Genomic DNA, 23,828 nt, shown 5'->3' with positions numbered 1-23,828 from the left:
ATTTCTGAGTATGACTAGTCTTGGGGACTTTACCAACTTCCCAGTTGGTGGCTGGTCTTACTGACATCCCAGAGAGACTCTGAGTGTGCTAGGGGCAGGTCAAGGTCTGAGAGACCTGCATGGGAGGGAACAGTAAATATAATCACTTCTGGTTGTGATCATGTCTTGTAAGAAGAGAGCAAGAAACTGAGATCACGAGTCATGGGGAGGTGTTACCCCAGGTGGGCAGTCAGGGAGGTTACTCCAGGATGTGGCAGAGAAACAGCTGGGGCAGGGATGAGGCAGTTCAGGGCAGAGAGAATGGTCTACACAAAGGCCCAAGGTAAGAAAGAGAACAAAAGATAGGTCAATAGGGGTAAGGGGAATAGGGATAGGGTTAAGTTTGGAGAAGCCACAGGGGCAAATGACACAGGTGAGGACTTCATATTCAAACTGCTGCGTTGAGTGTGGTCTGAATGGGAGCAAGTGTGGCAAAGGGGCCAGGGATAAGGAGATTGTTGGTCTTGTGTCTTCTGAAACAGACTGTGCAGCCTTAAGCAAGACACAAACATCTCTGGGACTCACTGTTGCCCATACATGTAGGTAACATGGGAGCTGACGCCACATGCTCAGGAGGAAACTATCAATGAGATGAAACTGGCAGTGAGCTTCCATCATTGTGCTCATTTGAAATGAGGCTAGCTCAGCCCATGAGAGATTTTGTAGAGGCCACTCAGATATCAGAGAAGGATGGGCAGAATGACCTCACAGGTCCCTGATCCTCATCCTCACTGGATGTCAGTTTTAGGCCCATCTTTGACCCTGTCTTATTGGGTGACCTCAGGCTGGTTGCTTCCTCTCTCTCAACTGCAGTTTCCAAATGACATGTGGGTCCCCTACCAAGATATTCTCCAGTTTGTCTCTTCTTCGTCTATCTCCCAGACCCCCATCTACAATGGCCATGCCTTGGCAGCTGGAGGCCCTTGTAAGGCCTTGTCTTAGTCTTGGCAGAGAGTCTTCCCCATACCCATCCATTCCAATTCAAGCATCCTGGGTGACCTTTGGGTTGGAAGTCTCTTTGCTCATCTATATCTGGGGTTATTTTCTTTGGAAATTCCTTGGATTACCTGGAACCAGGCCAGGCATCTGTGGGCAAAGTCCTATCCTACCACCACCATATAAGAGCCAACATCGCTCAGAAGACTCCCCAGGAGACTGTGCAGGAGAGCTAGGATTTGGTGAGCATCCTCCTCCAAACCTGTGAGTACTGGATTTACCTCCTGTTGATACCCCTTGCTTTGGGACCAAGAGACAGAGGGGATTGGCTGCTTGTGTTGATCAGCTCATTCTTTTAGCCAACAAATATGTTTTGAATAGCTGTTCAGTTCAGTAGTGGAGTCTAGTGGAGGCTGGGGATTTAACAGTAAAATCAGACAGTGTCCCTTCTTTGAGGAGTTCATAGCCGGTGGGAGAGGCCGACATGTTGTCAGATGATTGGAACCTAGGACTCTGATCAAAGTATGAAGGAAGCTGAGATCATGGGGTGGGAATACCTAACCTAGACTCTGGGGAGGAGCCTACAGGAGGCTTCACAGAGAATATAATGTCTTGCTTAGGCTTAGAGAATCAGTAGAATCAAATATACGTAAATTGACTTAGGTAAAAAAAAAAAAAAAAAAAAAAGCGAGGAAGAGGAAAGGTTCTGGCAGAGAAAACAGCACATGCAAAGGACCTTTGTGACAGAGCCTAGACTTGGAGCCAAGTGTGACGTCACCTGCTAGTAGCACTTCCATTCCTTGATTGTGTGTTTCTGTGCACGTTGCTCTAGTTTTCTGACCTTGGCTGCCCGTTTGTATGATAAGAGATAACCACATCTGTGGTGCTGTAGGGTAAAGCACTGTAATGCAAGGTCGGTTCAGACCACAGGGTCAGCTGTTCAAACTCATCAGCTGCTCCTTGGAAACACTATACTGGGTCGCTATGAGTCGGAATCAACTCAATGTCACTTAACACCCATAACCTAAAAGGGATGTTGAAGTGTAAGAGTGGTTATTGCTCATTGAATATTCCTTTTCCTTTTGGGTAATTCTCTCTGTTCCTCCTATGACTGCCTAGGTGTGAGGATAAAAGATGGTTCCGCTTTGGAAACTTGTTCTCTTGTGTGGCATTCTCACTGGGACTTCCGCATCCCTTTTGGGGAATATTGGCAGTGAATTGAATGTTTTGGACAACTTAAAGCCTATTGTTGATGACGGACGTAAGCTGGTTGACAACACACTTGATATCCTTGACAACAAAATTTCAGGTGAGTCAACAAGCACTGTCATGGCACCCAGGAAGTAGCCTTAACGTTCTGACTACACTACCATAGGCTGCCACCTGGCGATGCCCTTCATAGGTGGTTTACTGAGAGGTGGCTATTCCATTTCTGACTCATTCAGTTATTCATTTTCTAAAAACAAGCAATGCTGTAATGAATAGATTTTTTTTACGTATGTATGTTTAAGTGCTCAGCTACTAACTGAAAAGTCAGTGGTTTGAATCCACCTGCTGCTCCATGGGAGAAAGCTGTAGCAGTCTGTTTCCATAAAGCCTTGGACACCCCTTGGGACAGTTCTACTGTGTTCTATAGTGTCTCTATGAGTCGAGGGCAACAGGTTGGAGAGGTGTGTTTGTTTCATATCCTGGTAAATCTTGAAAATATATGAATAAGATAAAATCCTCAAAGTGGAATTTCAAAAGGTGTATGCATTTTAAATGATGGCAGATGCGATAAATTATCCCCAGCATCAGGTATGGAAAACTTCAAACGTATTGCCAGTCTAACAGGTGACCGATTATGACTCATTTGTCCTTGTGCTTCTCTAATTATGAAATACTCCGCTCATTTTTTCATGTTTCCTGGTGGTAGTGGTTGTGTGCCATGGAGTTGGTTCCAACTCATAATGACCCTCTATAGGGTTTCCGAGTCCTGGTGAGGCACTGCAGGTTAATGTGCTGGACTGCAAGGTCGATTTGAACTCACCAGCTGTTTCTTGGAAACCCTATACAAGGTCGTTATGAGTCAGACCCAACTCAATGGCACTTAACAATAATAACAAATCTTGACTGGAGCAGAAAGCCTCATCTTTCTCCGGTGGAGAGGGTGGTAGGTTCAAACTGTGAACCTAGCACTTAGCAGTCCAATGTATAACCCCCTACACTACCATGGCATATTTGAACTTAGATATTCTACTCATATTCTCAGCATAGTGTTCTGTTGGATTGTGTCCGTTTTTGTTACTGATTTTTGTGAATTTCTTGGAAATTAAGGAAATGCATCCTACCTAGTCAGCTTCGTATTTAATTATACCTGTTTTTTATGCTGATTCCTCAAAAGAATCAGATTTTCGTTATTTCCCGTCAACATTAACAGCACATTGATAAACATACTTTATAAGAGGAGGAGACTGTTGCAAATGGTTGTCTTTAGGCAAACTTCAAAGAGACAGAAAGGTCCCACTTTCTAATTTCACAGCTGAAACAATGAGACCCAGAGACAGAGGGTCTGGATCAAGGCCACTGATTGAGTTATGTGACTAGGTATAGTTATAGCACCTATTGTTGTTGTTGTTATGTGCCGTGGAGTCAGTTCCGACTCATAGCGGCCCTGTACACGTTTGCCGAGGCTGTAATCTTTACAGAAGCAGAATGCCTCGTCTTTCTCCCATGGAACAGCTGGTAGTTTCAAACTGTTGACCATGAAATTAGCAGCCCAATTCATAACCATTACATTGTTGTTGTTGTTAAGTGCCATCGAGTCGATTCCAACCCATAGAGACCCTGTACAGGGTTTCCGAGGCTGTAAATCTTTACGGGAGCAGAATGCCTCATCTTTCTCCCGTGGAACAGCTGGGAGTTTCGAACTGCAACCTTGCAGTTTGCAGCCCGATTCGTAACCACTACGCTACCAGATTAGTTCTAATTAAATTTGCATCAATATAACCAGGTAGGCATTGTCCATCACAGTACTAAATTATAGTACAGCTCTGGTAGCGTAGTGGTTACGAATCGGGCTGCTAATCTCACAGTCAGCAGTTCAAAACTACCAGCTGTTCTGCAGGAGAAAAATGAGGCTTTCTGCTCCCATAAAGATTTGCAGCCTCAGAAACCCTGTGCAGGATCACTATGAGTCAGAACCAACTCCACAGTACTTAACAACAACAACAACAACATGATTGTGTTTTTTTTCTTGGTCAGTCTTTTGCTTTCCTTTGAATTGTTGTGAGTTAATGTTAATGTGCTGGACTGCAAGGTTGATTTGAACCACAAGATCAGTGGTTCAAACTCACCAGCTGCTCCTTGGAAGCCCTATACAGGGTCACTATGAGTCAGAACTGACTTGACGGCACTTAACAATAACAAGTTTTTTACTGGAGCAGTAGAGAGGCTGATTCAAACTGTGAACCTAGCACTTAGAAATCCCGCGTGTAACCCACTACACTACCATGGCATATTCGGTTCCAACTTGTAATGACCCAGTATAGGGTTTCCAAGAAGTGGCTGGTGGATTTGAACCACTGACCTTGTGGTCAGCACTGTCAGCTAGAACTCCTTGAATTAGTGATTGCTTTATAGTTTCTTAAGTTTCCTACACACACACCTTTATCATTTTCATGTGTAGTATGACTACATTTGTAGCATCATTTCCCTTTTTTCTGTAGGCCTCTTGCTTCTATATGATTTATTGTTCTGTATTATTTATTATGTATTACTCCTGGTATAGTGCTGCAGGATAAGCACGGGACTGCTGACTGCAAGGTTGGTGGTTCAAAACCACCAACCACTCCTTAGAAACCCAGTACAGGGTTGCTATGAGCTTCGATTGATTCAAAGGTACTTAACAACAAAAGGCCTACTGCAAAGCGGTTGTCCTGAGACTCCCCTCTACCATTTTAATGGGTCAGAGTCATTTTATTTTTTCTTAATTCTAAATTGTCCTATTTATTAGTTTATCCTCTAACTTTGTTTGATCTAGTTTTTAAGCATGGATGTTAATTCCATTTGGGCCAATAGAATCCTAACTCACTCTTAGAAGCTTAAATTGGTCCTGAAATCTTTACTCCATTGCATCATTACGGTCAACTGTACTTTGAGGAGGCAGCTCTTCCCCAGTTGTATTTTGAGTGCCTTCCTACCTGAGGGGCTTATCTTCCAGCACTATGTCTGACAATATTCTGGTGCTATTCATAATGTTTCACTATTCAATATTCTGGTGCTATCTGACAGTGTTTCATTGCTATTCATAAGGTTTTCAGAGTCCTGGTGTGGTGCTGTATGTTAATGCGTCAGACTGCAAAGTCATTTGAACTGCAAGGTTGGCAGTTCAAGCTCACCAGCTGCTCCTTAGAAACCCTATACAGGGTCACTATGGGTCAGAATCGACTCAATGGCACTTAACAACAACACATTCAGAAGTTGTCCATTTCACCTCTTCCTACTCTGTCTGGAAGTTCAGCTAAAACCTGTCCATCATGAGTGACCCTGATGGTAAAGTTTCACAGCAACACTCAAGCCACCGCAGTACAACAGACTGACAGACAATTGGTGGTTCCTCATCTGTGAAATGTAGATAGTAGCAATACTAACCTCACTGGGTTGTAACAGAGATTGGATGAAATAGCATAACCTTATCTAGTGCCTGGTATATAGTAGCTGCCTCATAAATGGTTGTTGTTGCTGTTGTTAAGTGTCATTTCTGACTCATAGTGACCCTCTATAGGGTTTCTGAGGCTGTAAACCAGCTTTCTCCCCTGGTGGATTAGAACTACCAACCCTGCAGTTTGCAGTGCTTATACTCCAGGACCTAATTGGCCATTGTTTTTGCCAGATATCCTTCCAGACCTGAAGGAGAAACTCCCTACATTGCAGGAACCCAGCTTCTTGAAACAGGCCTATGAAAAGCTTCAGAAAAGTAAAGCAGTGTTGAGCAATGTCTTTTCCCGTTTGATTCCAAGAATAATAACATTTTTGAAGTAAGTTGGTTACTTTGTGGTGAAGGTCTTTGCTCTAAGAAAATGAAATGTGTATCTTTGGGGAGATGGGTTCGGGATCAAAGACAGAAAGGTGCACAATCTTGTTTCTCCCACACAGCCTCAGTGGTCTGAGCCCAGGCCCATTAGCACTTGCATAAACTGAAGATGGTCCCAGTGTTAATTGGGGTATCTTGTGAGTTTGGGCTTCTACATACTGTTATTTAAGGGCTAGAGTAAACATTCCCCTCACACTCACCTCCAACCTACTTGCTGGTTCCTGAAACCCCTTTACCCAGGAATAAAAAAATTCCTTCTCCAATGGCTGTTCAGAATATATGTCCGAATCCCCTTCAGGAGGGAAAAATTTACAGCTCCATGCAGTGACTCCATCCATGAGATTTTGGAGTCAGGTAGTTCTGGGTTATATCCTGCCTCTGGCTCTTATTTCACTTGGGATCTTGGGGAGAGTTTCATCTATCTGTGTCTTACCATAAAATGGAAAGCATCAACCCACTGAGCAGGGTTCTTGTAAAGACCAAAGGAAGCAATGTTGTTGATGTTCAAATGCTCAGCATGATGCCTACATAAAGAAGGGCTCAGCATGTAACTGTGATGAGGAATGACAAGTATGAATTTGGATTTTGTGTAGGTTGAAACTTAGCAAATACAACATCATAGATATCAAGGCTGAACTGACTCCTGATGGTCAAGGTCTTAAAATGAAGATTCCCGTCACCACTACTGCCGTGGACAAGTGAGTATGCACAGGAATCCAGGGTTTGAGGGAGGCAGGGCATGCAACACCCCACAACCTTGGAACCAGGCACCTCTTCACTCTGTCTTGGTCTCCCAAGCTATACACAAGAGGCCTTTCCAGATCTAAAATCCCCATCTCAAAAATGTTCCAATGAGCTTTGGTCATAACCAAGTCTTTTTCAAATGAATGCACCACTGACTATACATGCTACTTTTAAAAATCATAACATTTATCTAACTATAGAATTTATAAAATTATGAAGAAGATAATCACTCATAATCTTACTCTTCAGATATAAAAATTGATCACTCTTAGGCAAAATTTCTCCCAGTATTATTTTGTCTCAAAGTTCACTTTTAAAAACCATGAGCATGGATTAACGCACATATTAGTGGGCAGTGTATGTATAATCAAGGGCTTATATGTAAAACATAATTTTTAATGATTTTAAATTACTTTAAAAGTTCTATATATAGAGAAAAATGAGCATGCTTGGAAGAATTTTAAAAATTAAATGCTCTGAGGACTATTGGCAAGATGGGGGACTAGGCAGACACACTACACAGGCCCTCTACAAAACAGACATAAGTGACCAAGTAAAACAGACACAGATGAAAATTCTGACACCCTGAACTTCAGAAGAAAGATTAGAGAAGTGAATGGAGTGCTTGCTGGGAGGAGAAGCCAAACAGGAATGGCAAAAGAGGGAGACTAACTAGTGAACGGCTCGCCAGACTCAGATGGACCATATTGTGAGCAGCTTTGGCAGTGGAAGGAGGCCTGGCAGAACAGATTAGCACTGGCAAAGGGAAAGGTGTGATTTCTTCTTTTCCCCCATGCTTCCCAGGTGACCAGAGGTGTGGCCAATTCCCATCATCATCCACATGGATTTCAGATGGGATTGGCTCTAGACCTACAAAAACTGTAGTCACCAGACCAGCATTTAACAAGTCACCCTACTCCCAGCTGCCCTGTGGTTCTAACAAACACTGAAACCAGCTCCATCAAGGGCCCCCACAAACTATTTCAGGATTGAGTGTCCTGAACATAGATAACACTGAGGTCAATAGGAACTCCATCTAGGGCCAGGAACTCTGCTGTCACATCCCTTCCACAACCACCTCATGACCTCCTTGAATTGCAGGAGCCCCACAGAGATTTCTTCCCTCTGGGCCCAACAGCTGCACTGCTTGTTTCTACAAATACAACAACCCCACAATGCCCCAGAGACAACAGACAATTTTAGCTCACCACACAAAGAAACAAGAGAGAATTGTGTAAACAAATGATCAAGATGCAGAAACAAAACACATTTCTGAGGGGAAAAAAGGCAATGGAACTAACTGAGAAAGAATTCAAATGAATGATATTTTGGTATCTTCAATGAATTGACAGAAAGATTGAGGAAAGCAAGATCACAGGAGAAACTTTAGAAGAATTCAGGAAAATGCTACAAGAACAAACAGACTAAATAAATGCAAAGTTTGAAGAAATTAAAAAACCTATAACTATAAGTCCAGAAGATTAAGACTAAGATTTCAGAAATGGACAATACATTGAAAGGACAAAGGAGAAGACTTGAAGCAATGGGAGCCCAAATTAATGAACATGAAGATAAATCTCTCAATACTAGTATTCTAGAAGAACAATCAGAAAAAAGATGGAAAAAATTCAAAGAAAGCCTAAGAATTATGTGGAACATTCTGAATAGGAACAACTTACGGGGGTGACTGGAATTCCAGAATAGGAAGAGACCAAAAGAAAGCACAGAGAAAGTGTTGGAAGAACACTTTCTCCTAACATCATGAAAGATAACAATATAAGCTTTCAATACGCTGAACAAAACCCAAACAGGGTAGATCCCAAAAGAAAATCACCAAGACTTATCATAATCAAACTTTCCAAAATCAAAGACAAGGAAAGTATCCTGAGAACAGCTCCAGGAAAATGAAAAGGTACCTACAAATGAGAAGCTCTTTATTCTCAGCAGTAATCATGCAGGGAAAAAGGCAATGGGATGACATTTATAAAACTCTAAGAGAAAAAAATGACCAACCAAGAATCATACACCCAGCAAAGCTGTCCCTCAAATACAACAGCAAAATTAAGGCATTTCCTGATAAACAGAAATTAAAATAAGACAGAAAATTTAAAAACAACTTTACAAAAAATGCTAAGGTGTGCTCTTTAGACTGAGAACTAATAATAGCAGACAACAACCTGAGATTACCATATATGACAACACCACCCAGATCTTAATCCAGATATAGAAGTATTTAAAATAAAACAAGCCTGAAAGACTAAAAACAGGGAATCAGAGATATCAATGTATAAATGAAGTCAACTATAAAGCAAAAAGAGAGACTAGTGTAGATACAGAACTTCCAAATGGCAAGGAAGTCAAGTAGATTTCAAGATAAAACAGACTGCTTTAGGCAGGGAAAGTTAATAAATTACAGGGTAACCTAAAAGAAAAATAATACATCTGCACATCAAAGAAGAAAAAAAAAAAAGACAAAAATCAGAAAGATTTAGTAAACAAAAACACAACAGAAATGAAAATAAAAAGAAAACCCACAAACAAAATGAACTCAGCACAGAAAATTATTTGGAACAAAGAATCCAGCAACACCACAAAAAGCATACACAGAAAAATGGCATCAATTGATATTTACACTGAATGTAAATGATTAAATGTACTAATAAAGAGACATAGAGAGCACAATGGGAAGCAGGATCCTTCAATATGCTATCAGTAAGAGACACATCAAAAAGATGGAGACAACCTAAATAAATTCCCATCAACAGAAGAATGGTTAAACAAACTTTGGTACATACGTGCAATGGGATAGTACAAAACACTGAAGAATAATGATGAATCTGTGAAACACCTCACAACATGGTTGAACCTGAAGGACATTATGCTGAGTTAAACCAGCCAATCACAAAATGACAAATATTGTATGAAACCAGTGTTGTAAAAAGTTTAAATAAGATTTTCTTGATAAAAGAATCTATGGTGGTTACAGGGGAGAGGGAAAATTACTCACAGGCTAGAGGGTAGACACATGTTAACATGGGTGACAGGGCAGGCAACAAACAGCCAGAAGGAGGTTAGCAGAGGAAAGATGAAGGTAGCCGGAGACACAGAGAGGCATGCAATAGTTAAAGTGAATAGAGGAAATATTGTTAACTGTTGGTACATGGAGGGGATTGCGACCATGTAATGAAGCAAAGTGTGGTGCTGTGGGTTAATGCACTGGACTGCAAGGTCAGTTTGAACTGCAAGGTTGGTGGTTCAAGCTCACCAGCTGTTCCTTAGAAATCCTATACAGGGTCGCTATGATTCGGAACCATGTTGACAGCACTTAACAGCAACAATGAAGCAAAGTGTATGATTTGTTGAATGTAAAATTGATGATCTGTAACCCTTCACTCAATTTACCATAAAAAGTTGAAAACAATTAGATGCACTATTAATTCCACCAGTCATTAACTGTGAAGTCTTGAGATAGTTATCAAGGTCTGTACCAAGGTCTCCTTGTTCATAAAATAGAGACGTACTAGTACTTCCATATAGCATTGCTGTGATTATTAAATGGATTTGTCCATAATAATACTTTTTAAACATGATTAGCACATAATATAGGAGCCCTGGTAGCACAACAGTTAAGCACGCAACTGCTAAGCAAAAGATGGTCAAAAATAACTATTATTATGATTTTAATTAGTAATGTCATACTGCATTAACAATTTCATATGAACTGAATTCATGTGGCCAGAAGAATCCCCTAGTACAAAAATGTTAAATCACATAAAGAATGTGACCTGAATGATACTGACATTATCCATGGACATCATTAGTAATGTTCACATTAGAAGCACCCAACTGAACAATATGAAGGGCTTTCTTGACCTCTGTTCACAATGAATCTTATTTCTTTCTGGTCTCTCATCAGAAATGTCCAACTGAAGGTCTTATTGGATCTCCTGACTCTAGTCAAAGTTGATATTGATGCCAAGACTGACATCCCAAAGATGATCCTGGAAGAGTGCACACCTGACCCAGCCAGCATCCAGCTAACCCCCCTGGACAAGTAAGGTCTATTGCCCAAAATCTTCCCAAACCAACTCAGTAGAGCTGACGCCCCCCAATTTCAGTCCTAGTGTCCTGGCATGGCACTGAACAGTTAGCCACAAGGTCCGAGGTTCAAACTCACCAGCTGATCCTTGAAGACCCTATACAGGGTCGCTATGAGTCAGAACCAACTCAACAACACTTAACAACAACAATTTCAGCCTTATTTCTATACCTAGGAGGTAGCATAGTGTGATGAAAATTATTTCAGGCTCTGGGGTCTTAATGTAGGTTCAAATCCCAACTCTGCCATTATCTTGCAACTTGGTAACCAACTGACTCTCTCTGAACTTCAGTTTTCCATCTATAAACTGTGGATGATCAATACCTACTTTTAAGCTACTGAATTGCTCAAAAGATGAAATTCCAGTCACGTATTTAGAACAGAGCTTACTCAGCACATAATAAGCTCTTAGTAATAATAATAATAATATATCTGTGCTAATTTTCTGTTAACTTGTTCTCTCAGTTACTGAGAAAAGAGTGTCAACATCTCCAACTATAACTGGCTTATTTCACCTTTCAGCTGTCGGTTTTGCTTCCTGCATTTTGAAACTCTGTTGTTAGGTAATTACACATTTAGGATTGTTATGTCTTCTTGGAGAATTGACCCCTGCAATGCCTCTCCATAGCAATAATTATTCCTATTCATTGTATCTACCTTCTCACCTCCAGTTGAGGGGATGGTGGTGGTGGTTACATACCGTGGAGTCGGTTCCAACTCATAGTGACCCTGTACAGGGTTTCCAAGGCTGTAAATCTTTACGGGAGCAGAAAGCCTCATCTTTCTCCTGCAGAACAGCTGGTAGTTTCAAACTGCTGACCCTGAGGTTAGCAGCCCAATTCATAACCACTACGCTACCAGAGCTCCTTAGTTGAGGGGAGGGAAGGAATAAATACCTGCCATGGGCTCTAATTTCAGATTGTTCCCAAATCATCTTTCACCTACTGGAAACTTTCTGAAATGAGATCTTTACATTTTAATCTTTCCATTTAAATCATTGATCCCTGCTAATGCACAAAATCTACATCTCTTAAACTGTGCTTGAAAGAGCATATTTGGCCCAGGGAGAACGAGCCTTGGTCAGTGACTGGGAGGGAAGGGCCTACACCTAAAAGAAATGGCCTAGGACTGTGATGCTGAGCCTGGTTGGCAACCTTAGCCTACCAGTACAAGGTGGACCCTTAACTCTAAGCCCTGATGACCATGGGAGAAGGTCACTCCACCCTTCTCCCACCATGAGATTTGACCCCCTAGAACACAAACTCATTGCCATCAAGTTGGTTCTGACTCCTCTGGACCCAAAGGACAGCATAGAACTAACCTATAGGATTTCCAAGGCTGTGAGTCTTTGTGTAAGCAGACTGCCACATCTTTCTCCCACAGAGCACCAGTGGGTTCAAAGCTAAGTGCTTTACTTGCTGTGCCACCAGACGTCCTCTGGCCCCCTAGAGACTCCCCCTAAATCAGAGAACAACACCATGGCTTCATATTAGTTGGAAAGGGTGGGGCACAGACTCAGATTCCTGAGTCCTGCTAGACTACCTTGCTAAGCAATTCCATGGCATTCATTTCTCTGCTCTGGGTCTCAAGGTCCACGTCTGCTCCTCTAAATCCTTTCTTTTCTTTTCATTTAGGATTGAATCCCAAACTTTTATCCTGGCTGCTAAGATTCTGCTTGGTCTAGACCCATCCTCACATCTCTCCCCATCACTCACTGTGCCCCAGACACACTGGCTTTTGCTCCATGCTTTAGACAAGTTTGTTTCCACCCCAGGGCCTTTGCAGTGGCTGTCTGGCCATCTAGAACACCTTTCCCCACCCCTCACATCACTATGCCATCTCATCCTTCAGGAGTTAAAATAAAATTCCTCCTGTTCTTTGTCAGAACAACATACTTTTCCCCTTCAAAGTACTTGTCACAATTTGTATATATTTAATTGTATGATTATTTCATTTGTTCAGCCATTAACGTATTCAGCACATACTACATGTCCAGCACCATTCTGATGATGACAGACAAGGTCCATATAATCATGAAACTTATTATCTGAAAGGAGAATCAGATGGATAGACAAGTATTCAATCTATCAATGACGAACCCTCAAGGAAAATGTCAGATTGTCAGGTGGGCAGAATATTAAACCTAAGAGAGCCCTCCATGAGACAGACAGTCAGGAAAGGCTGAGGACTGCTGAGAGTTGAAGGTGGGAAGCAGCAGCCTTGGCAAGACTTAGGTAATGGCACCAGGTTAGCGGTTTCTGCTTTGCTAATCCTGATATGCCTAGGGCCGAGCTTAGTGCTTAGCACAGAGTTGCTGCTAGAGAGCAACATGTTGAATGAATGAACAAATGAATGAGGTCTCTCAAGGTTGTGCTGAGACTCTCAGAAGGCACTGGGGGGAAGGACAGGTTGTGGGATTCTAAGTGACAATCCACTTGAAGGCTCTGTCTGTGGGTCAGAAGGTTCTCCCTCACTCTGCTCCCTCCAGCTACTTAACTCCTCCTATCCTGCCTGCTGACCAGGTGTTATCAGTTCCCTTTCTTTTCCAGATCAGACTCTCTCCTTGACAAGAGTACAAACATCTTGAGTACCCTAGAAAATGTGCCGAAACAGGTGAGTCTCCCATCCTTGGGACCCAGAGCCAGGCCTGTTAGGGGCAGTTATGGGTACTTCTCCTTCTAAGGTGCAAATTTCTCAGGGCAGTCAGTTCACCTCTATTACGCAGAGTTGGCAGGGTTGGGGCCTGGCATTAACTGACACCTCCAAGCCCCAAACTTGAGCCACTTGCCATGCATCACCAATACACCCTTGAATCTAGTATTTTCCTTTAATTAACACAATTTTACTTAAAATTAAATAGATTTATTTTTTAAATGAAACTTTATAACCCTATCATAAATAGAAAATTAATGTGACTTTGCATGTGATTAACAGACGAAACAGGTTTTTTTAAGATTAAAATTTCCCCTCACCCCCACCCCATCTGCATCATTCAAAACCATAAGCTTTATCTGCAGGATTCCTGAACCTGGAGTCCCAAAGAGTCTCTGAAACTTAGGGAACAGGTGCCAGGAATCTGGGTTTATAAAAGAAACATCTTCCAGTGTCTAATTAGTCAATGAGCTGGCAAGACTGGCCTCACTGGACACTTGTTAATAATGTAGAAACACTCTATGAACTCCACACCCCTGTTAAACTCTTTCAAAGCCTAGGGACCCTAGTTTAAGGAAGTTTAAGGAAGGCATTGGAGGTTAGGTGGTAGAGTGTTTGCCTTCCATGACAGTTTCCATTCCATCAGTCTGGAGCCAATACCAACAAAGTTCAAGATTTCTAAGACCATAAGGTTCTAAAATGATAACACTTTAGATTCTAGACTTTTAAGATTCTAGAATTCTCATGTGAAGGGTTTTAGAATCGTAGTATCATAGAGTTCTCAGGTTTTAGATTTCTAAGTTTCTGCCATCCTAGATCCTAAGCTTCAAAGATTCTAAGAGCCCAAGAAATGTGCAGTTTCTCTGTAAAAGGCAGGCAGTTTGTGCCCAGAATGATTTGCTCGTCTTCCTTCTTTCATCCCCCTTCTTAATTTTTCTGCTCTCTCTTCTCATCAGATATGTCCAGTGATCAACACATTACTCAACTCCCAGGATTTGAACCTCTTATGTAAGTCACAGAATGGGAATATGGGTGCTTCCTTTCTGCCAGCCTTCTCAGGACTGGCATACAGGTTTGTGCCTGCCCACAAGGAGGTCCATTGGGACCTGTAGGAAAGCAGTGTCCAGAGACTCCAGAGTAGCAGAATGACCCACCCATTCTGAGCAAGTTGGGAGAGTGTGGCTGGAGAGGTCCTGGAATTGAAGGAGTTCAGTGGACTTTGGAGAGCTCTGTACTGACATGGGACTTCTGGTGTGGCATTGCCAGTTAATGCGGTTAAACTGCAACATTGGTGTGGGCCATTAAGGCCGGCAGTTCTAAGTCACCAGCTGCTCCTTGGAAATCCTGTACAGGGTCGCTGTGAGTCAGATCCCAACTTGATGGCGCTTAGCAACATACTGACATGCCTTGTGAAGCCAGCAGAACCTTCTAGGCAGACTGATGTGAGAACAAAGATCTAAGTTCAAATCCTGGCTCTATTTAGTAATTGTGGTGTGTTGGGCAAGTAACTCTATCTCTCTGAGGCTCAGTTTCCTCTAGGGTGAAATGAAATGAGAGTGCTAACATTGTGAGGTTAATATGTGGACTAAAAGAAAGCACGAAAAGAGTCTAATATCTAGTTGATATTTCTAACAAACACCTTTCCTTCTGTTCCATTTCCTCTGAGGAGCTGTGCTTCTCTTGCAGACACTTGGAGGCATGGCTGGACTGCTGGGGCAGTATGAACGGCAGGTCAGGGACCTGGAGATAAATCTATTCTATTCTATTCTATTTGATTCGATTCGATTTGATTCAATTCTACTCTATTCTAGTCTGTTAAAATAGGTACAGTCCAGTCCTTGAACAATCTTCCTCTGCATCCATTTCATTGGATCCGTGAAACAACCCTATGGATTGGGTACTGACATTGCATCTATTTTACAGATGAACAGAATGAGCCTTTCTTGTTGTCAAGTGCTGTGGAGTCAGTTTCAACTTGAAGCGACCTTATGCACAAAAGAAACACGGCCTGGTCCTGTACCAACCTCGCAACCATTGCTACCACTTGAGTCCATTGCTACTGCCACTGTACCGATCCATCTCATTGGGGGTCTTTCTCTTTTTTGCTGATCCTCTGCTTTACCAAGCATGATGTCCTTCTGCAGGGACTGGGCCCTACTGATAATATGTCTGAAGTAAGAGAGAAGAAGTCTGGCCATCCTGACTTCTAACGAGTATTCTGGCTGTACTTCTTCCAACCTAGATATATCCTGATAATATGTTCTAAGTATGAGAGACAAAGTCTCGCCATCCTGGTTTCTAAGGAGCATTCTGATTGTACTTCTTCCAACAGATTTGCTTGTTCTTCTGGCAGTCCATTGTACTTTTAAGATTGTTCTCCAACACCATAACTCAAATGCATCAAGTCTTCTACAGTCTTCCTTTTTCATTGTCTAACTTTCTCATACATATGAGGTAATTAAAAATACTATGGCTTGAGTCAGGGGCACCTTAGTCCTCAAACTGACATCTTTGCTCTACAACACTTATTTAAAGGGGTCTTCTGTGCAGGTTTTTCTAGCACAATACACCATTTGACTATATTTCTTGACTGCTGCTTCCATGAATGTTGATAGTGGATCGAAGCAAAATGAAGTCTTTGTCAACTTCAATCTTTTCTCCAATTATCATGGTGCTTTTATTGGTCTAGTGGTGTGCATTTTTGTTTTCTTTACATTGAAGTGCAATCCATACTGAAGGATGTGGTCTTTTATCTTCATCAGTAAGTATTTTAGCTTCTCTTCTCTTTCAGAAAGTAAGATTTTATCATCTGCATATTGTTAATGTCTTCCTTCAGTCCTGATGCCATGTTCTTCTTCATACAATCCAGCTTCTCAGATTATTTACTCATCATACAGATTGAATAAATTTAGTGAAAGAATACAACTCTGGCACACACGTATCCTGATTTTAAACCATTCAGTGTCCCCTGATTCTGTTCGAATGATTGATTCTTGGTCTATGTACAGATTTCTCATGAGCACAATAAAGTGTTCCAGAATACCCATTTTTCACAATGTTATCCATAGCTTGTCATTATCCACACAAAAAAGCACAGATAAACATCTTTCTGATATTCTCTGCTTTCAGTCAAGATCCTCATCTGAATCTAGTTTGACTTTCTAACAGTTCCTTGTCAACGTACTGTTGCAGTCATTTTTTAATTATCTTTAGAAAATTTTACTTATATGTGATATTAATGATACAGTCCAATTATTTCTGCATTCCATTAGGTCATCTCTCTTTGGAATGGGCACAAATAAATTGGCCAGGTAACTGTCTTCAAAGATTTTGGCACAGATAAATAAGTGCCTGCAGTGCTGCATCAGTTTGTTGAAAGGTTTCAATTTGTATCCCCTCAATTCCTGGATTCTTGTTCTTTGCCAATGCCTTCAGGCCTTCTTCCTTCAGTGTCACTGACTCATATGTTTCTTCTTCAAATGGTTGAACATCAATCAATTATTTTTGGTACAGTGACTGTGTGAATTCCTTCCATCTTCTTTTGATGCTTTCTGCATCATTCAATACTTAACCCATAGAATCCTTCAATATTGAGGGCCAAGGCTTGAATTTTTCATCAGTTCTTTCAGCTTGGGAAATACTGAGCATTTGCTAACTCCACGTCTCTGAACATTTCATTATAATATTTGAATTTGTATTCTCAAACTACCTTTTAGCTTTTACCTCCTCATGTTTTCCATTTGCACTAGCATCTTTATGCTGGAGAGCAAGTTTCAGAGTCTCTTCTGACATCCATCCATTTTGGTCTCTTTCTTCTTTTTTGTCTTAGTAATGACCTTTTGCTTTCTTCTGTATGATGTTCTTGATGTCATCTCACAACTCTTTTGATCTTCAGTCATTAGTGTCTAATGCATCAAATTTGTTCCTGAGATGATCTCTAAATTCAAGTGGATACATTCAAAGTCATATTTTGGTTCTGTGGACTTGTTTTAATTTTCTTTGGCTTCAGCCTGAAATTGCAAATGAGCAATTGATGGTCTGTTCCACAGTGCCCCCGGCCTTTTTTGACTGGTGATATGGAGTTTTCCATCATCTCTTTCCACAGATATAGTCAATTTGATTTCTGTGTATTCCATCTGATGCAGTCCATGTGTGTTAGTTGTCTTTTATATATTTTTTTAAAAAGGTATTTGCACTGAAGAAGTCCTTGGTCTTGCAAAAGTCTATCATACAATCTCCAGCATTGTTTTTATCTCCAAGGCTATATTTTCCAACTACTGATACTTCCTCTTTGTTTCTAACTTTTGCATTCCAATATCCAGTAATTATCAATACATCTTGATTGCATGTTTGATCAATTTTAGACTAAAGAAGTTGGTAGAATTCTTCAATTTTATCATTACTGACATTAGTGGTTGGTGCATAAATTCAAACAATAGTGGTATTAACTGGTCTTCCTTGTTGTTGTTAAGTGCTGTTGAGTCAGTTCTGACCCATAGCAACCCTGTATAGGGTTTCCAAGAAACAGCTGGTGAGCTTGAACCACCAACCTTGTGGTTCAAATTGACCTTGCAGTCTAGTGCATTAACCCACAGCACTACACCAGTAGGCGTATAGATATTATCCTATCACAGACAGCATTATACTTCAAGATAAAGCTTGAAATGTTCTTTTGGACAATGAATGGGACACCATTCCTCTTCAGTTTGTCATTTCTGGGATTGTACACCAAAAATTTGTCAGATTCAAAATGGCAAATACCAGTTGATTTCAGCTCACACATACCTAGAATATCAATCTATGTGTTCCATTTCATTTTTGATAACTTCTGGTTTTCCTAGATTCATACTTCATACATTCCATGTTCTGATTATTAATGGCTGTTTACAATTGCTTCACCTCATTTTCTGTTGTGCCCCATTAGCAAATGAAGGTCCTGAGAGTTTTATTACATTGATGTCATCACAGTGAACTCGACTTTGGGCAATTCTTCCCCAGTTATATTTTGAGTGCCTTCCAAACTGAGGGGCTCATCTTCTAGCACTGTATCTAACAGTATTCTGGTACCATTCATCATGTTTCAATAGTCAATATTCTGATGATATCTGAAAGTGCTCCACTGCTATTCATAAGGTTTTCAGTGGCTAAACGTTCAGAAGCAGTCCACTTCTCCTTATTCCTAGTCTGTCTTAGTCTAGCAACCCAACTGAAACCTGTCCACCATCGGTGACCCTACTTGTATTTAAAGTATCAGTGGCATAGCTTCTAGCATCACAGTACCATGCAAACCACCACAGTGCAACAAATTGACAGATGAGTGCTGAAAAATGAGGCTTAGAGAAGTGAAATAACATGCTCAAGGTTTCATTGCTGTCAGACTGACTCACTAGAAGATGGTAGCCATTGGGGGCTGGTTTGTACTCTATTTTCCAATGGCAGAGGGAATGAGCCCTGCTATTGATTTTGTTCTTTCAGCTACACCTCAGGATTCCGTCTTAGGGGCCCTGCCAGTCGGTGTCTAAAGAGAACAAATGAGGAAGACTGTGTTGATACCTATCTGCCGGTGAGAGCTAGGCCCTATGCCCCAGTGCTGAGGAGGATGAGGTTCTTTGACAGGGGGATGTGGCAGAACAAAAGTGAAGCTTGTCTTCTCTTTTGTGTTCCCAGTGTGAGCCCTACTTCTTGGTCCCAGACTGATCCATGATCCTGGTCTCAGACTGAGCTCTGACCCCAGTTATACACTGATCCCTGATCTTAGTCACAGACTGAGTCCAAATCTGATCCCAGACCAAGATCCCTGATTCTAGGCTGATCCATTATCCTGATTATAAGAGGGGGCTTCAAAACATTTGTGGGAAAATTCTATTATCTTTCTAGTCCACTTTTCCACAGACATTTTGACGTCCCCTCATACACTAAGCCTCAATTGTGGCCTCACAGTGAGCCCAGACACTGCTTCCAGGCTTGGTTTCTGATCAGCTTTTCCACATCTACCATTGTTCTTAAGCAGGTTGAAGGGAACAAGGATGGGCCAATGCTGAGGCTCCAAGAAATACTGAAAACCATAGGTACCCGTCCCGTCCCCAAGGCCTTAGACCATACAAAATATTGTGGGAAAGAGTTTGAGCAGTGGACTTAGGCTGACTTGGGTTCCACCAAGTACATGGTGAGTGGGAGGTGCCCATAAGGGCAGTCATCAACATGAATGTCCTGACACTGTGTGGTCTCATTCCAGATCGGCTCCCAGAGACTTGACCTAGTTTCCAGAGCCCTTCTCTTTCGGACAGCAGTCTCTATGCCTACTAACTACCCTACCCCAGCAATAAAAGCCCATTTCGACACTTTTCCATGTGGCCTGTTGTATTTCCTCTGTTGACATTGGAGGGGTGAGAGGTGCCTGCAACTGGAGTGGTAGAGACCAGGATCCTGGAGCTGGAAAGGACACAATGGGGGACACAGCCCCATCTCAGCTTCACAAACGGGCACACTGAGGTCCAGAAAAGGACAAAAAACTGTGTCTGGGTAACATCACCAGTCTGTGGCAGTGGCGGAGCCCCTAAATAATCTATGCACACAATCAGTAGGTAATTAGTGAGCACCTACTCTAGGCAAGGCAGGTCGTGGAAACAGGACAGTCATTCTGGGGCTGTCTCCATCCAGGGCTTTCCTTCATCCCACTCTAGGAACCTGAGAGGCTTCATGGGAATCCGGAGACCCCTGGTCTGACTAGGCTTAAGGGTAGGGGCATTGTGAGACAGGATCAGAGTTCCAAGTCCCCACCCACCTGCTCCACTTTCCCTCTGAGGGCCAAGGGGCACCTGGAATGGAAGAGTTCTTCTCCAGAAAGCACGAAAGTAACCTGTAGTCTCATAGACAACTCTGAGATCCTGTGTCTGGCCCTGCATGGTGACCCCAAGGACCCTGGGGCTGCTCATCTTTCTCATGGAAATCTACTTTCTCCCTCCACCCAGGCCCATCATCCTCTTCTCAGCTCACTGAGCTGTGCCCAGACAGCACCACACTGCATATGTTCCCACTGCCATAATGGATGATTGCCTCGGTCCAAAGACACCCAGCTCATTAATTCCTCACAACATCCCTCTCTGAGGAAACACCATTATTATCCCCATATGACAGATGAGTAAACCAAGGCTCATAGAGACAGAACTAGGATTGAACCCATAGCAGTGGGACCCCTGGACTCACTGTCCTTGCTCAGAGAGTGGATGTCACAGCTCCCAGACCCTTTGGCCACCTCTCTCCCTGACTCTCAACCTCTGCCTCCAGGACAAGTGGGATTCTTGAGATGTGTCCTTTCTCCCTCATGTGCAAGTCTCAGTTTCCCCCTTTGCCCTGGAGGGAAGAGGACATGCCTTCCCCACAGGAACATCCTCTCTGTAGAGGCACAGCACAAATGACATGGTAAGGTGCAAAAATGTCTCATGACACCAGCACTCCTCCTGTCCAGGGGCTGACTTGTCTACCCAAAGGCCCAAGAAGTCTTTTCCCATCCTGCCAAGGAACCATCTCTTTATACTGTGCAACTACTCTCTGGGAGGGTCTGCTCTTGTTCCCATGGGGATCCCTGTCAGAGTAGCTACATACAGCTGTGAATTCCCCAGACCTTCCGCTCTCTGATGAAGACAGCAGCACGGGTTAACTATCCATGGTACATCTCAGGGCCCTTTAATGTGGTATAAATGGACCTTCACAGGGTCCTGTCTCCTCTTTTGAACAATTCTACTGAGAACCTCAGTATAGGTTATAATTACAGGTTGTTTGGTACCAAGTGAGGCTGTGGAGCTGGGCAGATGTGTGCTCACGACAGCCCTGCCTCAAGTCAGCTCACAGTCAACTAAGAACAAACAAACAAACAAACAAAACAAAACAAAACCACATGCACACAAAGCAAAACCACACAACAGACTATTGCAGAGAAGTTGATTCTATCTAATAGCAATTCCTTGTTTTATAGAGTAAATCTGCTCCATAGGATTTTCTCAATTGTAATCTTTACAAAAGTGTATCACCAGGCTTTTATTCCATAGAGTGTTGGTGGGTTTGAATTGCCAACTTTTAAATAGTCAGGCACTTAACCATTTGCACCACCCAGGGACTTTTGACACTTACTAACCAGCCCTGCTCCCCCCATCCCCAAATCTATTGCCATAAAGTCAATTTCAATTCAAAGAGATCTTATACTGGCCATATTGTTGTTGTTTGTACCATGGAGTTGGTTCTGACTCATAGCGACCCTGTACAGGGTTTCCGAGGCTGTAAATCTTTACGGGAGCAGTAAGCCTCATCTTTCTCCTGCGGAACAGCTGGTAGTTTCAAACTATATTAGGCAATTTCCTTAACTTCTTGGAACTTCAATTTTCTCACCTGTCAATGATAAAAATCTCTCGCATTGGGTCATTGTGAGCCAATGAGGGGAAAGAGCTTCAGCAGTCTCTGACATCCAGTGGGTACAAGATGAATATCAGCTGCTACTACTGTTTGACCTCAGTCCTCAGGTTTATTGATCAACTGATTACATGGCTTGTGTGGTAGATAGAACCATAGCCTAGGAGAGATCTTGGGTTTTTGCTTTGTTTCTATGAGGTGAGACTGCTAGAGGGCCGCTGGTTTTCATTCTACTACCCTTCCCTGAGATTAAACTGGTTACAATCCACTGACCTCAGAGATTCCATTTTGCAGTCTTCCTGGCAGCTAAGTGTGGTCTTAGTTACCTTGTGTTTCTATAATAGAAATACCATAATTGGGTGGCTTTAGTAAACAGCAATCCATACTCTCATGGTTTAGAAGGTGAGAAGCCCAAGTTCAGAGTGCTGCCTCTAGGGGAAGGCTTGCTTTCTCTGTCAACTCTGGGAAAGGTCCTTGTCTCCTTTCAGCACCTGTAGGCCCAGCATTCCCTGGAGCTCTTTATGGAATCAATCTTCCCATGGGTCTAGGAGCTTCACAGTGCAGGGACCCCAGGTCCAAAGGGTGTACTGCTCTCCTGACTTCTTTCTTGGTGGTAGTAGGTGCCTCTAAGGTCTTCTTGCTTGTTAAATCTCTTTTATATCTCAAAAGAGATTGACTCTCAAGATGTAACTGTTACCCAAAGCTTAAGTTCAAGGCCCTGGAGCAACTGAGTCTGGCCCTGGAGCAACTGAGTCCAATTAGTAATCACTCCAGATAAACAAAGAAAGAGAAAAGCTTTTATTATTATTAAGAAGGTGACTAATGGTACATCTCATAGCAAACAGGCTGGTTTAATTGGTGTTTAACTGCCATTTGGTATCAACACTTTTTGTACTACTTTTTGATAAGGTTACTCACATACTACATTCAGGGGCCCCTATAATTCTAACATGAATCACAAAGTGGTCATGATGCCCCAGTAACATCTCAAAGGAGGGCATGTTTAACTATCCTGGTGGCTGTTTGTCTAGATGGCCACTCCTTAACAGAATAGGGACCAGGCTCCAGACATGGATCAGGCTCCAGGCAGAGCCAGGCATTTATTAACATTCCAACCTAAAATAGTCACAACATACATTTAAGAAACAAGAGCAAGGTGGCAGACTAGGCAGATGCCCTGCACAGACCATCTACAATAAAGATTGGTGTTGCTGTTAGGTGCTGTTGACGCATAGCGACACTATGCAGAACAGAACGAAACACTTTCCAGTCCTGTACCAACCTTAACAATTGTTAAGCTTGAACCCATTCTCATTGTTGCTGCCACTGTGCCGATCCATCTTGCTGTACATCTTCCTCTTTTTCTCTGACCTTCCACTCTACCAAGCATGATGTTCTTCTCCATAGACTGGTCCCTCCTGATACTATGTCTGAAGTATGTGAGACAAAGTCTGACCATGCTGGCTTCTAAGAAGTGTTCTGGCTATACCACTTCCAACACAGATTTGTTTGTTCTTCTGGCAGTCCATGGTACTTTTAATACTCTTTTCTAACACTATAACTCATTCTGCTCCCGTAAAGATTTACAGCCTCAGAAACCCTGTGCAGGGTCGCTATGAGTCGGAACTGACTCCACGGCACTTAACAACAACAACACTATAACTCAATACATCAATTTTTGTACAGTCTTCCTTTTTCATTGTCCACCTTTTACATACATTTACAATACCAATGAAGGTATTGGAAATACCATGGTTTGGGTCAGGTATTTTCACATTAGTCCTCAAACTGACATCTTTGCTCTTCAACATTTTAAAGAGGTCTTGTGCAGCATAATCACACTGAATGTCAATGGATTAAATGCACCAGTTAAGGGAC

The 23,828-nt window shown here is 42.2% G+C and overlaps 1 protein-coding gene across 1 annotated transcript; it reads left to right on the top strand.

Annotated features, from left to right (window-relative positions):
- The first annotated feature begins 2,109 nt into the window (after positions 1-2,109).
- Positions 2,110-7,601, top strand: BPIFA2 (BPI fold containing family A, member 2). The gene is made up of 4 exons (XM_006860765.1): positions 2,110-2,284; positions 5,849-5,993; positions 6,643-6,747; positions 7,598-7,601. The coding sequence occupies exons 1-4, from the start codon at positions 2,110-2,112 to the stop codon at positions 7,599-7,601; spliced, it is 429 nt and encodes a 142-aa protein (XP_006860827.1).
- Positions 7,602-23,828: the final 16,227 nt, after the last annotated feature.

Source organism: Chrysochloris asiatica, unplaced genomic scaffold (assembly GCF_000296735.1).
Source record: "Chrysochloris asiatica unplaced genomic scaffold, ChrAsi1.0 scaffold00039, whole genome shotgun sequence".
NCBI lineage: Eukaryota > Metazoa > Chordata > Mammalia > Afrosoricida > Chrysochloridae > Chrysochloris > Chrysochloris asiatica.
The sequence above is the reverse complement of the archived record's forward strand: the minus strand, read 5'-3'. Positions and strand labels throughout refer to the sequence as shown.